Below are 14,180 nucleotides of genomic sequence, written 5' to 3' on the forward strand. Positions count from 1 at the left end.
TGAGCAAGACAATCGATCGCGAAACCGCTTGAAATAAGTGTAAAACAGTGTTCCCATGAGTAAAAATAAATACCGCGAAATTTTGTATGAAATATCATATCTCATAGGATTCATATAAAATTTAAGAATAAACAAAAGTAATAGCCTTCTAGCGAAAAAATTATTCTTCAACCACTGAAAATTTCAAAGCAATTGGTCCAGTATTCGAAGAGAAAAGCGACTTTTTAAAAACGTGTCAAAGAACAAGAACAAGAACAACAACAAGAACAACAACAACATAATATTGAAACGATCGTTATGTCCACTACGTGTCCAAAAATACCAAAAAGAATATTTCGCATTTGCTTGTTAGTGTTGCCAGATACTGCAAATATGTCTTCATTCTAAACTTAACAACTATGATATTGTGACGAAACAAATTCACACATGATTCTTGACAACGCCCGTTGCTAAGTGAAACATCTTTATTTATCAATCTTAACTTCATTCTGGAAGCCGTGGGTTTACTAGTAAATTAGATATTTAATTGAAATGGAGTTCAAAGGTACAGATAATGGTGTCATAACTTAGCTATTTAAATTAGACAGTCCCCTCATAGTAGCCTAGTAACAAATAAACTGTAAAGTTAGACTTTTAGGTTTAGTTTAAAAAACTATTTTTATGCAAACTTAACAAGAAGAATGTCATTTGCTTTTATAGGTTAGCTAATATTTGTGTTATCTCACAAAACTAGTCTACTATTTTACTAGTACTCTACATTCTGACATCAATGATGAGCAACAAATCATCGTGTGACAATTTTGTCACCAAGACGTCAACTTATCCAAAAACTAATACGAGTTCTCGAGCGTTACCATCGTTAACCCATGACAAGCCCAAATTGAAAGTGGGATTTTGTCCAAATGACTATTCAATATGGACAGTGCAATCACTCATCAACCGCTTCAATACCCCAGAACAAGAGGGAGGCGATAGCAAAGGGGGAACGACAGGCTACCTTCAGCAAAACAAACCCAAACGACATGTTTCAACACGGGTGAGATAAAATTCTGTTTCGATACCAAATTTATTGAGGGAATAATCAACACAAAAACAACTTGGGTATATGCAAATATTTTTTGTAGTACATTCGGCAAAATATTGCTTCTCTAAAAAAAACTTCATTGCAGTGCGTTTGGTATTCGAAACTTGCTTAGATATATTAAAAGCCATTTAAATTTTTACTTCTTTTACAGGAAACATTAAAAAACCAGTGTGATCCTCCAGAGGAGACTTTAGAAAAACCTCGATTAAAAAGATCCCTCGAAAATATTGAAGTTAGCGAGGTTACATGTGTGGAAAGAAGCGTGGAAGAAAATGCCCCGCCGCTCGAAATCGTCGATAAAGGTACGTTGAGTCGGGTGTTAGTTATAATAAAATGTGAATACCGTGATAATTATTTTAATTACCCGAATGCAGAAAGTAAATTTTTTTATCCGTCAACTCGAATTTTCTATTTGACTCAACTGCATTATTTTGACCCCATTATGTAAATCTAAATAAAACAGGAAAAACTGTGGATAAAATAAGTTAAATAATAAATAAATAGAGAAGTGCAGCAACATTATATCGTGAATAAATCACTTTATTTTATAAATAGTCTTGCTTGGTGCAAATGGATCAGTCGATGAGGTGAATTTTATCCCCAGCCAGCAAGAAAAAGCTAATGAATCGTATAGAATTGATAGTGATCACGGGAGTATTAACAACATGATAAAGCATCCTAATCCTGAAATATCTGGAAAATGTGATAAAGATGCAGAAGAGTCCGATAAAGAAGTGAACGGCAGATTCAACACTTCATCTACTTTCTCAATAGAAATTAAAATATCAGATGAGGTAGAAAAAAATATTTTTATTCAAGCATGAGCAATGTACAATCGAACGTAATTTTTTATATACAATCGAAGGATATTTTATGCTTTCGATAAATTTTACACGATACTTTTTCTTGTTAAAGAATTTTATTGCTGTTGAAAAGGCGGAGGTTGACGGCAATAAAGACTCAAAACAGGTCGATGCTATGACCACACCAGTAAATGCATCATTATCTTCCAAAATATTGCACGAACCAACTGTTTCCGGCTTCGATAAATCAAATTCAGAATTAAAAGACCTGCTTGAAGAAGATCTGGTAACAATTTTAATTTGCTATTCTACTTTTTTACGCTACAAACTAACATATTCTGCATGGACTTTGTTTCAGCTGTTCGACATTGATAAGCATGGCATCTTGTCAACGCCAATGCCGGCATTTATCACGCGTTCGGGGGACGTTTTTTCAGTTAAGGACGGAATATCGGTGAATTGTAATCATGAAGAGATTTGTCCAATCACGTCGCAATTCACGGATACTTTGGAAGGTAAAGGAGTTACATGTGTAAATTTCTTGTGATTTGCGGTTTTAAGAAAATTCGCCTTAGAAAATTTTGCCGCAGAAAATTTCGCCGCATAGGAAAAATCGCCGCATAGGAAAAATCGCCGCATGAACATTTTGCTGTAAAACAAGTATTTGTGATAAAAACAGTTCTTGAAGTACCTTTTTATTTAAAAAAAATCGTCATTCAATAGCATACCCTAACCCTATAAACCTGTTTTTATCGCAAATACTTGTTTTACAGCAAAATGCTCTTGCGGAGATTTTTCCTATGCGGCGAAATTTTCTGCGGCGAATTTTCCGAGCACGAAATATATATTGTGCTAGAATGAATACATAGCTATAGATTTAGGATATTTAGACTGACTTAAGGGGTTGGGATGTGATTCAAATGCATTTTATTCTTTAGTCGCAAAATGTTCCCTTTGTTTCTAACAACAGGACTCGAAGCAACAAACACTGCAAAAATACGAAATGGATTTGACGACCAGAAAAATGCGATAGTTTCAAAATCCGAAAACTGTTTGAATCGGGTAAGTTATACTTCTATATCATAACTCGTACCAAGATATACACGTTAGAAGCTTGGATTGTGTATAGCCTACTTTGTTACTTGATCTGATCACTTCCTTGTTTTCATTTTTCAGTCTCAACCGCCACCTGACATCGAAGGAAAGTTTGGTTCTTCACTACGAACCCGTGATTCTTTTGGGAATGATTCGATGTTTACTTCCAACTGGAATGTTGCTTGTAACATAAACAGATCACGCCTGGGATGTAAATCTGCCTCCAGTGCTTCTCTTGTGGAGGTTGTACCTTTCCAGATGAAAAACACCACGAATAATACATATGATATTATTTGTCAAATGAGTCGACTGGAGCGAACGAAACTTTTCATTAAAATGGAAATAGAGACTGAAAATGTAAGTTATATATCAAGTATATTGGTGGTTTGGTTTTTAGTCCCAAAATATGTATTTGGCACACAATTACATCATTTCATCGCCATTATATATTACATTACGGAAAGTAATGAATTCATAACAAATAATTGATTTGATTTAGATAATATATATATATTGTTTCGCCCTTTATTTGCTTGGATGGAAAGATATTTTTTAAATTTATTTTTTTATTTCTATCGTCCAGGCTTTGCGTGATAAAGAGCAAGAAAAAGAAAATTTGCTTCAAAAAATTAGGGAAAAAGAATCAAAAAAGTATAATTTGCTTCAAAAAATCAGAAAATTCTTTGTTCCAAAATGCTGTCGTTTCGGTAAATCTAACAACTTACATCGACTTGAGGGGACACTTATGGATATCCAAGAAAAACTTGAATGTTTGCATGAATTGTTACCATTATATAGGATCTGCCTCAACAAACTTGAAGAGGAAATATGCGAAAAACAAAATAAGCATTACAGTGGCGATTATTTTCCTATATCACTCTGTGGTTTTTAGGATTTAAACTTTCTTAACTGTTCTGAATATACTTATTTATTGGTATAAACGCGTCTTGTATTGAAATGATAACAAAAGGCGAAAATCTCAGTTTAAATATATGAAAAGGCCGAATTATTAAATGGGGATCCGAGGATTGAATGTTGACATCCACTACTATATTGTTTAACTTGTACATATTAAGAATTATCCAATTGCTTGTACAACCTCAAAAAGACTATCAGTTTCACCAGTATAATCATCCATTGTTCGAATATCTATCGTCTCGATAATAAACGTTAGGCAAGGATAAAAAAGACAGTTTGTTTGCGACCACCTAATGAATTACGCAAGAAAACACCAGTTAACAGGCGATTAAATAATTGTTGGGGACTGCTTGTCTGATTTTGGTTAAACGAAACGTTACAGAAATACATTTGTGTTAGTGTGCAGCGAGACTCTTATATTGCATAGAAAACACCAGTCTTGAAAAAATCGTGTTGCATATCTATTTATTGACAGACATATTTGTGGACATCTTTCACGGATTACTACTCCAAAGAACTTGGAATTGGTACGCACTAAAACGTCACATCCATTGCACTGCACAAAAGTCGAAATTTCATTATAATATATCTGAAAATTCATTTTCCGGTTATCGATTTTAAAATAGGCCATTAAACTGTAGACGTTAGTCTATATAAAGACAGCCATCCCCCATTTACTTACATTTAATGAAACTATTGTTCAGTTTTGTTCAAAAAGTAATTTCGGCAATGAGAGCTTTTATCGCCGTCCCGACTATTAAACCCACAGCGTTATGAATAAGTATATGCATGTTAGGCTGATCTGAAACGTCATAATATACGACTTTGGGAGTTCCAGAAGTATGTGGACCAAGATGGCACACAACTTGAACATAGTATGTTTAACAGGTTAGGGTTCAGTTTGTGCGCCATCTTGGTGCTCACACTTTGGGAGTTCCAGAAGTATGTGGACCAAGATGGCACAGAACCTGAACTAAGTATGTTTAACAGGTTAGGGTTCAGGTTGCGCCATCTTGGTGCTCATACTTCGGGAGCGCACGACTTTGTTCATTGTACTAGCGAAAGTAAATAAAGTTATAATGTCTGCATGAAAATAAAGACCAGGGTTAGAATGTCAAGCGCAGTCATATTGAATTGAATTGAAAATGAGATGTGTGTAATTTAAATAGTGTCAGTGATGTCGATTCTTATCCATACACAGTTTGTTTTCATTTTTATTAATCATTAATTAAAAGGCGACAAACCGGACAAATTCGGGCCAAACCCCGAACAAATTCGGGCGACAAATAGTTCACAGTGAGATATCTGAACTACACCATTGTCACTACTTTATGTTTTGTGAATCGATTACAAATCCTGGTGAGCACTCTGAATTTTCTTCGTCTAAAAGCCACTTTTTCAAAGAATATAGATTTCGACTTAGCATATGTCCCGAGAATAATGGCCGATACATTTTAGAAGGGTCAAATTTGTCTTTGTGAACATCATCGACGTGAATACCATGAATTTCTCTGCAGAGTTGACAAAATCCCACTTTTCTAACTCCCATTGGATGATCGTCTTTCACGACTTCTCGCCATCTGAAAAGTTTGAAGAATTTGATAGTAACATTTTACACAAAAATAAAATTAAAAAATATCCTTGATTTTGAACAATCTACAAGATGCGATTGGATTTTAGTGCGATTGGCAATTGCAATATCTTCTCTTCAAAATAGAATATTGTCAAGAATAATTTATTCTAACGATATATATATATATGTAAAGTGGGTATTGTGAAATCTATAATAAGTCTTAAACTTTCATTATAGCATAAAACAATTGTATTTCAAATCAATAATGACATTGAAATATTAAAATTGAAAAGAATTTCACAATGTCGAAAGTTTTAGCTTAGAAACTTTACTGACAGGTGGGAACTTACGACCAAATATATAATAACAATTAAGTGGTTCAGTTTAAGGAGAAATATAAAAATCTGACCTAAAATATTGTGAATAAGCTGTTTCGTTGTGGTCCAGATATGTGAGGTAATCCACTAAATCCATTGCGGACTGAAAATCTTCTATGTGAATAAATGAATCAGGCGGAGCAACTTTTTCATAATCCTGTCTTTTCGCTCCCCAGACTACCGGTACCACGCCAGTTTCCAAGTTTCTATAAAAGTCGCTCGTAATATAATCTTTACAGTGATGTGAATCTTCAAAAGCAAGGTAATATTTATATGATTGGGTAATATCTTCATCATTCAAACTACTCGAATCTTTTTTTGCAGGAAAGCAATCACCATATGCGTCCAATTTTAGACCGTGATCGATCAGTTCTTCAATTTTTCGCAGTCTTAACTCGGCTCCTTTGGTATTATTACAATTTGAAATGAATACCATCGCCAATCGAGATTTCTTTTCCACTATACTATGGATTTGATTTCCTTTTCGCCTAAGAACTCCGTAAGGAAAATGAAAATCAGCGTCGCGTCTGAAATAATGAGGGGATAGTTCTGTAAATGTATTTTTAATGTATAACGTTAAAGGTATTTTTGCCAGAAAGAACAGAAACACCGCGAATTTCAGTTTTTGAGATGACAATGAATTCATTTAAATCAAAATAATTTAAACGGGATAAAAATGTTTTGGCGATTTTTACCTGTATCCCATGGTTGCGTTGAAATGATATTTTTCATCAAAATCAAAGTTTTTGCCATGTTTTTCAGCTAATGTCAGTGGAGATTCTGTGATCCAATATATAAATAGCTTGTTTTGACGTCTAAAAATATTAATATTATTATTTGTGTGCCATGACTATATAACAAAAAAGATATACAACATCAAATGTATATTCTTATTTTCCACTAAAAATGTTAAATTTCATTTAAATCTTGGATACATATTATCAAAGTTATCTTACCTTTGTGGTGATGGCGGCATCGTACTGGGAGAAATCTTTTTAGAATCAAAAACAACAGCTGCTGTGAGAGAGTTGTTGATCTATATATAAAAATAGGTAAATTATTTATTACTTTTCTGACGGAAACGAAGGCGACTTGATATATTCTGTCAGTACACCGAGGGGGGATTTACGAGTAAAGTCTGCTATTATGACGACAGATTTCCTGATATCGTTAAGTTTTATTACAGCTTTGAGTTTTCACGATGACGTCATTATACTTTCTATATACTTTTGTATGACATCACAGTACGAAGCAGAAATTATCATATATTTCAACGTCACAAATTTTCAATTAATAAATAGCCCCCTCAACGTAATCCACTGTATACAAACCTCTGATCGATTTTGAATTATTTTACAGCTTCCGCAGATATTAGGATCCAATGAATACTGAACTGTGTTGTTTTCCGGTGGATACCAAAGTAAAATAAACTGTCAAAAACAAGATTATAGTTATCACGATTTTTTAAAATAACTTGCAATTCATGTATTTTGACGGTGCAACCTTAATTTATCAAGACGTAAAACATTTTATGCGATACTTTATCATGTTGTTTAAAAAATTCGCACCGAGCTAAATATCGTGCCATACTATAACTCCTATTGTTATTATTATTATATATTCGTAATACGTTCCTATACCCTCAGGAAATTAAGTCCAACTATAGTTGGATGACATACAATATCTATAAATTCTACGCAGCTGACCTACTTGGTATTCTCAACACCTAATATAAAGGAAGCAGTTATTCTTGATTCTGTGAAAATAGTTAACTTTAAAGTTATCTAAATATATATATATATATGGTTTCCACTGCATCATATTTTATTATTGTTATGACGTTTTTACCTTTTGTGTGGATGCCTTCTTAAGTGCATTTGGAAGAAGATGAGCATAGTGCTGGCGGTTTATCTGAAGACTCGAAAAATCAAATCCTCTATATATGTCATCCGTGCTTTTTTTGCTCTTGCGTAGAAATATGAAATAAATTAAAATAGCGCAAAAGACAACTAGTATAATCACACGTTTACCCCTTTTACATCCTCTACCATTCATTTCTAGTTACTACTATCTCTGTCCAGATATAAAATTGTGGTGTACAGAATTATATACAAAACAAAATAATATTTAATTGCCTGACGGCGAAAACTAGTCGAACAAACAGTGCATATTTGATTGTCGAGAGTGGATACGAGACAAGCAGATAAGAGTTTATTTATTCAATTCAGTTCGATTGATCAAGACGTCTGATACACAAGTATATCTTGCGCGTCAAAATTGACCTAATTGTACTTATTAATATAAATACTGTCCATTAATTGCCTGTCGTGCACAATATCGCATCTCTTAACAGGTAGTGTGATATATATATATACAAGAGTATGGAGGAACTGTCGGGGATCATACATTCATTCAATAGAAGTAGGCCATGTGTACTCTGTGAGTGATACATTGGATCTGAAATACCCATACATATCTGAGTATGAGGCACCACAGTGCTGCTGTAATGTACTACATTGTCTACTCGATTCTTTCAGCGCCAGTTATATAGTAACGGGTGTTTGTCCTTTATTGTGTGATAATAAGTGTTTGTACTGCCGACGCATCTGAAGCGTCGACTGATTACGATATGCCTCGCTGATTTCGTTTTCCTCGTATTATTTCTCTCGCGCAATAGCGCGTGTTATCGCGGATAATAAATTCATTCCTGTTTTGGATTTCATACAAGACGTTGCTTGTTTTTCTGTGTAAGGTCTTTGGCAGTGTAAGATAATTACGACCAATTACTGGCGTGGTGGCAGCGAAGACGAATTCTACGCTGTATATCTCCTATACTGAGGTTAACAATGGCAGCTGTTAAAGCACCAAAGCAGTGGCCTCTGAAGAAATGTGAGACAATCACTTCCTTCGAAACATGGAGACAAAATCTGCTATACCGTAAAAGCGCCTAACTTCGGACAAAATTACTATATTTTCGTCAATAACTCGGCCATTTATTGTCCAAACGGTGCCAAAATTGCTCGGTAAAACATTCGTGCGGTAATTTACATTCCCTGCAAATTTCGGTTCAATTGGACTATTTTTACTATTGAAATAATCGATATTTCTTGCCATCTGACCGTTATCCTTCACTGCCCTAACTTCGGACAGTCATTTTCTTCACTGCGTAACCGCGACGCACAGAGAGAAAGAGGCTTCCGATGCGGATGGCGTAATCACGTCGTTGCGTGAAGACGCTCGATCGTCGTCGTAACGTAACATTGACGTCACGACGAAAATGCATTATTTGAAACTTCCGTCGTCCTATGTATACATCTTTCGTTCGTTATTTTCGATACTTCAGATGAGTATAATAACACGTTAGTAATTTTAATCAGGAAATGCATACGTAAATATATCTGATGCAAACCGTTTCAATCCACAATGAAGTATTTTAACGGGCTTCTATCGAAGTCTTTGAAGTATTAATATTCTCGACGGATAGATATTTTTTATTCTGCGCGGTTATCTTTATAAATGATAAATTATATCAAACACACGGTAAATCCGATTGTAAAGTTTAATTTTAAATTCAACTTAATCTTGTAAACATGTAGGTCCCGTTTATTTGTTGGAGATTAAATTTATTTTTAATTTAGAATGAATAAAATTCACCCAGGCCGTATTCAATAACTGTCATTTCGACTACTAATCATAAAATAATGGTCAAGTCCGTGCACTGTGCCATATGTACGTTGGAATTATCAAAGTTTTATATATTCGATTTTTAACGTCATCGATTAAGTGTGACATGTATTTTCATTAATGTAATTTTGGCATATATTCATACATAACCGAACAAAATACGAAAATATTACATTGGAACGCCGTCTTTATCTTAACGGAAATTGTCATTTTGGCTCCGTTGTGTCTGGCGTCAAAATTCATTTCCGCGACGCAGTGTGACGTCGTGTCGGAAGTGAGCGAAAAATAATCTACGTGAGGTTGACGTAATTTTTGACGCTGCGTGAAATCTTAATATTCTTACGGAATTTATAATTCAGAATTTTAGGTTTTATTTAAATCTCGTACGACATCTTGCGATCACTCAAATAAATTATATACATTGTTGTCGCCCTCTACCGAATGATGGTATTTTGACGATGATAGCTTCAGTAGGAGCGACGCTCTACGCCGTTGAATGCCGGGCAGTCAATTTTCGGCAAAATTTCCGTTTTTTCACCAAAAAAATAATTATGCAACATTAAAAAAGATGAGAATAGATGTAGATATAACAGCGCAACCTATAATAAATAAAATTAGCAATATACGGCGCGTTTTAGCCAAGATATGACCGTTCAAAAATTTTGTCCGAAGTTAGGAACTGTCCGAAGTTAGGCGCTTTTACGGTACACTTTAGCCCTGGACAATAACTTTACGCCTTTTCTTGCCCCTGACGTCCAATGGGAGAAACAAACCAAAGCTAACCCACTGAGAGGTCTGACCGATGATGGAGAGGCAGTAGCTGAAGACCGCAGAAAGTCGGCAATTCAAAAAAACGCCACTTTAGAGTTGATGCTCGGACAAATAGCAAATTATTGTCCGATTATGTCTCGCAACACCATCGTCAAGAATTCCACATCTTTGAACTGTATTTGGCAAGCGCTCCGCATGCATTTTGGGTTCCATACTACCGGCGCCCATCTCCTGGAGTTAGCCAATATCAAACTTGAAGATGGGGAAAGAGCAGAAGACCTTTACCAACGCCTAATGTCTTTTTTTGAAGACAACCTCGCTACCACAAATAGCTCAATTACTCATCACGGATATGTGCCAACGGAAGACGAAGACTTAACTCCTACCTTGGAAAATACAATCGTTTATTTCTGGTTGTCTTTGTTGCACCAGGATTTACCAATGCTCGTTAAGCAACGTTATGGAACTGAGCTGCGTTCTCGCACACTAGCTTCTATCAAACCTGAAATTTCAGGAGCGCTCGAGTCGCTATTAGACGAGCTGGCCTCCATGGAATATGCCAAAGTGTGTAGATCTCTTCACTCTCAAAAGTTGAATCCAAAGAAGGATAGTTCCAGCCGCCGCAACATTAACATACGTCAATCATGCCCTCTGTGCAAGGAAGGGGGTCGACCATTCAAGCATTACCTGAGCCGCTGCCCTTTCCTTCCTGACATCGATAAGCAATTCATGGCTAAAGCACGTATGATCAGTACGGATCACGATGACATGGATCCTTTGGTGGACATAAGTTCAGCATCTTCTGACTGTCCTGAGGTAAATTCTAACTCTAATCATTATATTTACCGCTCACGACGTGTTAACATATGCCATTGCCCTCACCTGGTCTTGTACTGTAAAGGAAAACCCATCCGTGTCGTGCTTGACACTGGTGCTGAGTGTAATATGATATCTCTATCCCTTGCTAGTCTTTTGGGCGCCAAAATATCAAAGTGCTCTCAAAAAGCTCTACAGGCTGACGGATCATCATTTTTAAATGTACTTGGCGAAACAGCTATTACCCTATCACTTGATGCTGTTTCTATGCCTTTCAAAGCACTGGTAGTTCAGCATTTAGATTCCGACATTTTGGCTGGCACCCCGTTTATGGTCGAGAACGATATCATTTTGCGACCTGCAAAGCATACCATCAGTATTCGCAACCTTCCTCCACTGCCATATGATGATAAACGTCTCAATAGTGAGGCTAGTCACCCGCCTCATATTATTAGACACTCCAGCAAGTCACGCGTCCTTTGGCCTGGCGAAACTATGACAGTTCCCTTACCAAATCATTTGCTTGATGTTGACGAGGTGGCTGTCGAGCCTCGCATCGATTGTCAGTCCGTTACCACTGAAAAATGGTTAACGCCTTGCATTGCTCCCCGCCATAACGATTACATCCTTATTCAAAATTCATCATGCGAACCTGCACGTATTGACAAGCATCAACAATTCGCCCAACTTTTACCTGTTATATCTCAACAATCCATTACCCAGTCTACCAACCATAATTCCTTCGTTCGACCATCCCCTCCGTTTGCAACCAACATAAAAGTCGATCCTGAACATATCCTGCCCTCAGACGTTGTCGCAAAATTTCAACACTTACACCAAAAGTTTGATAGCGTGTTTAACCCGAGCCCTCCCGGTTACAATGGAGCTGTTGGTCCCTTCAAAGCTGTGGTTAATATGGGACCTACCCAGCCCCCTCAACGGAAAGGTAGAATACCTCAATATTCACGTGATAAATTAGTTGAGTTACAGCAAAAGTTTGATGAACTTGAGGCATTGGGTGTTTTCCAAAAACCAGAATGCGTTGGGGTCACTGTAGAATATTTAAACCCCTCCTTCTTAGTCAAGAAAGCCTCGGGGGGTTATCGTCTAGTCACTGCATTCGCAGACGTTGGGAGATACTCAAAACCACAACCTTCTCTTTTACCTGATGTTGACTCTACTCTGCGCAAAATTGCATGTTGGAAATACATAGTCGTGTCGGATCTCACAAGTGCCTTCTATCAAATCCCACTTGAAAAGAAGTCTATGAAATATTGTGGTGTGGTAACACCATTTCGTGGTACCCGGGTATATACCAGATCTGCTATGGGAATGCCTGGATCTGAAACTGCATTGGAAGAGCTTATGTGCCGGGTTTTAGGTGACCTATTACAGGCTGGTATCGTAACTAAAATAGCAGACGATTTATACTGTGGGGGAAATACTCCTGAGGAATTGCTCCGTAACTGGAGTAGTGTGCTTTCTGCCTTATCAAAATGTGGTTTATGTTTATCTGCTTCCAAAACTATTATAGCCCCCAAGTCAACCACCATCCTTGGTTGGATATGGTCAGAAGGCATAATTAAAGCATCCCCACATCGTATTGCCACATTATCCACATGCGACCCACCTAAAACTGTAGCAGCTATGCGGTCCTTTTTAGGAGCTTACCGTGTTCTTGCTAGAGTCATACCCAAATGTGCAAATTTTTTGTGTGACCTACAAAAAGTCACTGATAACCGTGCTTCCCAAGAAAGTATTTTGTGGAATGATGAGCTACGTCAAAGTTTTCACTCTGCTCAATCTCATTTATCTAGCAACAAGTCTATAACATTACCAAGACCCAGTGATTTATTGTGGCTAGTTACTGATGGTTCAGTTTCACATCCGGGTTTAGGAGCCACACTGTATATTACACGTGAGGGCGAGACACACCTTGCTGGTTTTTTTAGCGCTAAGCTTAAGTCTCGCTTCACTTCCTGGATTCCATGCGAAATCGAGGCCCTCAGTATTGCATCTGCTATCAAGCACTTTGCTCCCTATATCATCCAATCTGCGAATACTACACGGGTTTTAACAGACAGTAAGCCTTGCGTTCAGGCCTTTCAAAAGCTATGCCGAGGAGAGTTTTCAGCTAGCCCAAGACTCTCAACATTTTTATCAGTCACAAGTCAATATCAAGTCACCCTGGAGCACTTAGCGGGTTCTAAAAATCTCCCCTCAGATTTTGCTAGTCGTAATGCACCGGAGTGTTGTACTAATAACTGTCAAATTTGTGCTTTTATTGATGATATCAAGCAACAACCTGTCATGCGTGAGGTTTCTGTTCGCGACATTTTATCAGGCCACACTAAAATGCCGTTTACTTCTAGGTCTGCCTGGCTTACGATTCAAAAAGAATGTGCGGATCTTCGGCGGGTCCACGCTCACCTACAACAAGGCACCAGACCATCAAAAAAATTGACTAAGATCATTGACGTGAAACGTTACCTCATGCATGCCATTATTGCTAGTGATGGATTACTTGTTTATCATACATCTCGCCCTTTTTCCTCTCGCCAAGATCGTATTATTATTCCACGTCATTTCGTTGATGCTATTTTAACTGCTTTACATATTCAATTAGAGCACCCCTCCGCTCACCAATTGGCATCTGTATTTAATCGTTATTTTTTTGCTCTTGATTCTGATGCTATGATTAAACATGTTTCTAATGCCTGCCATCAATGTGCCTCCCTAAAAAAGTTTGTGTCCCGCCCCATACCACAAACTACCAGTGATAACTTACCATCCGTCGGATCAATGTTTGCTGCAGACGTTATTAAACAAAGAAAACAATTGATATTAGTCATACGAGAATGTGTTACCTCTTTCACACGAGCCTGCTTAATTGAAAATGAAAGAGAAGAGACTTTACGTAATGGTCTTGTGTGTTTAACTTTGGATATGACCCCTCTTGATGGCCCACCAGCATTAATACGCACAGACTCTGCTCCTGCCTTCGCCTCAATGGCAAAAAATAACAGACTAGCCAAGCATCGACTTACACTCGAACTTGG

General features: G+C 37.0%; 2 protein-coding genes across 3 annotated transcripts; one reads left to right on the forward strand and one right to left on the reverse strand.

Moving 5' to 3' along the window:
- The first annotated feature begins 443 nt into the window (after positions 1-443).
- Positions 444-3,904, forward strand: LOC120330207 (uncharacterized). Of its 2 annotated transcripts, XM_039397068.2 has the most exons (8): positions 444-1,036; positions 1,236-1,386; positions 1,640-1,878; positions 2,000-2,173; positions 2,246-2,402; positions 2,858-2,949; positions 3,064-3,339; positions 3,566-3,904. In XM_039397068.2, exons 1-8 carry the CDS (start codon positions 770-772, stop codon positions 3,872-3,874), a joined length of 1,665 nt encoding a protein of 554 aa, XP_039253002.2. In that variant the 5' UTR covers positions 444-769; the 3' UTR covers positions 3,875-3,904. The 2 variants fall into 2 exon arrangements, with proteins under 2 accessions (XP_039253002.2, XP_039253001.2); XM_039397067.2 differs by having other exon boundaries at positions 2,000-2,402.
- On the reverse strand, positions 3,773-7,988 carry LOC120330208 (4-galactosyl-N-acetylglucosaminide 3-alpha-L-fucosyltransferase FUT6-like). The gene is made up of 6 exons (XM_039397069.2): positions 7,699-7,988; positions 7,182-7,280; positions 6,807-6,886; positions 6,546-6,665; positions 5,883-6,377; positions 3,773-5,480 (listed from the first exon to the last, which is right to left on the reverse strand). Exons 1-6 carry the CDS (start codon positions 7,903-7,905, stop codon positions 5,225-5,227), a joined length of 1,257 nt encoding a protein of 418 aa, XP_039253003.2. The 5' UTR covers positions 7,906-7,988; the 3' UTR covers positions 3,773-5,224.
- Between the last annotated feature and the right edge of the window lie 6,192 nt (positions 7,989-14,180).

Source organism: Styela clava, chromosome 12, assembly GCF_964204865.1.
Source record: "Styela clava chromosome 12, kaStyClav1.hap1.2, whole genome shotgun sequence".
NCBI classification, from domain to species: domain Eukaryota; kingdom Metazoa; phylum Chordata; class Ascidiacea; order Stolidobranchia; family Styelidae; genus Styela; species Styela clava.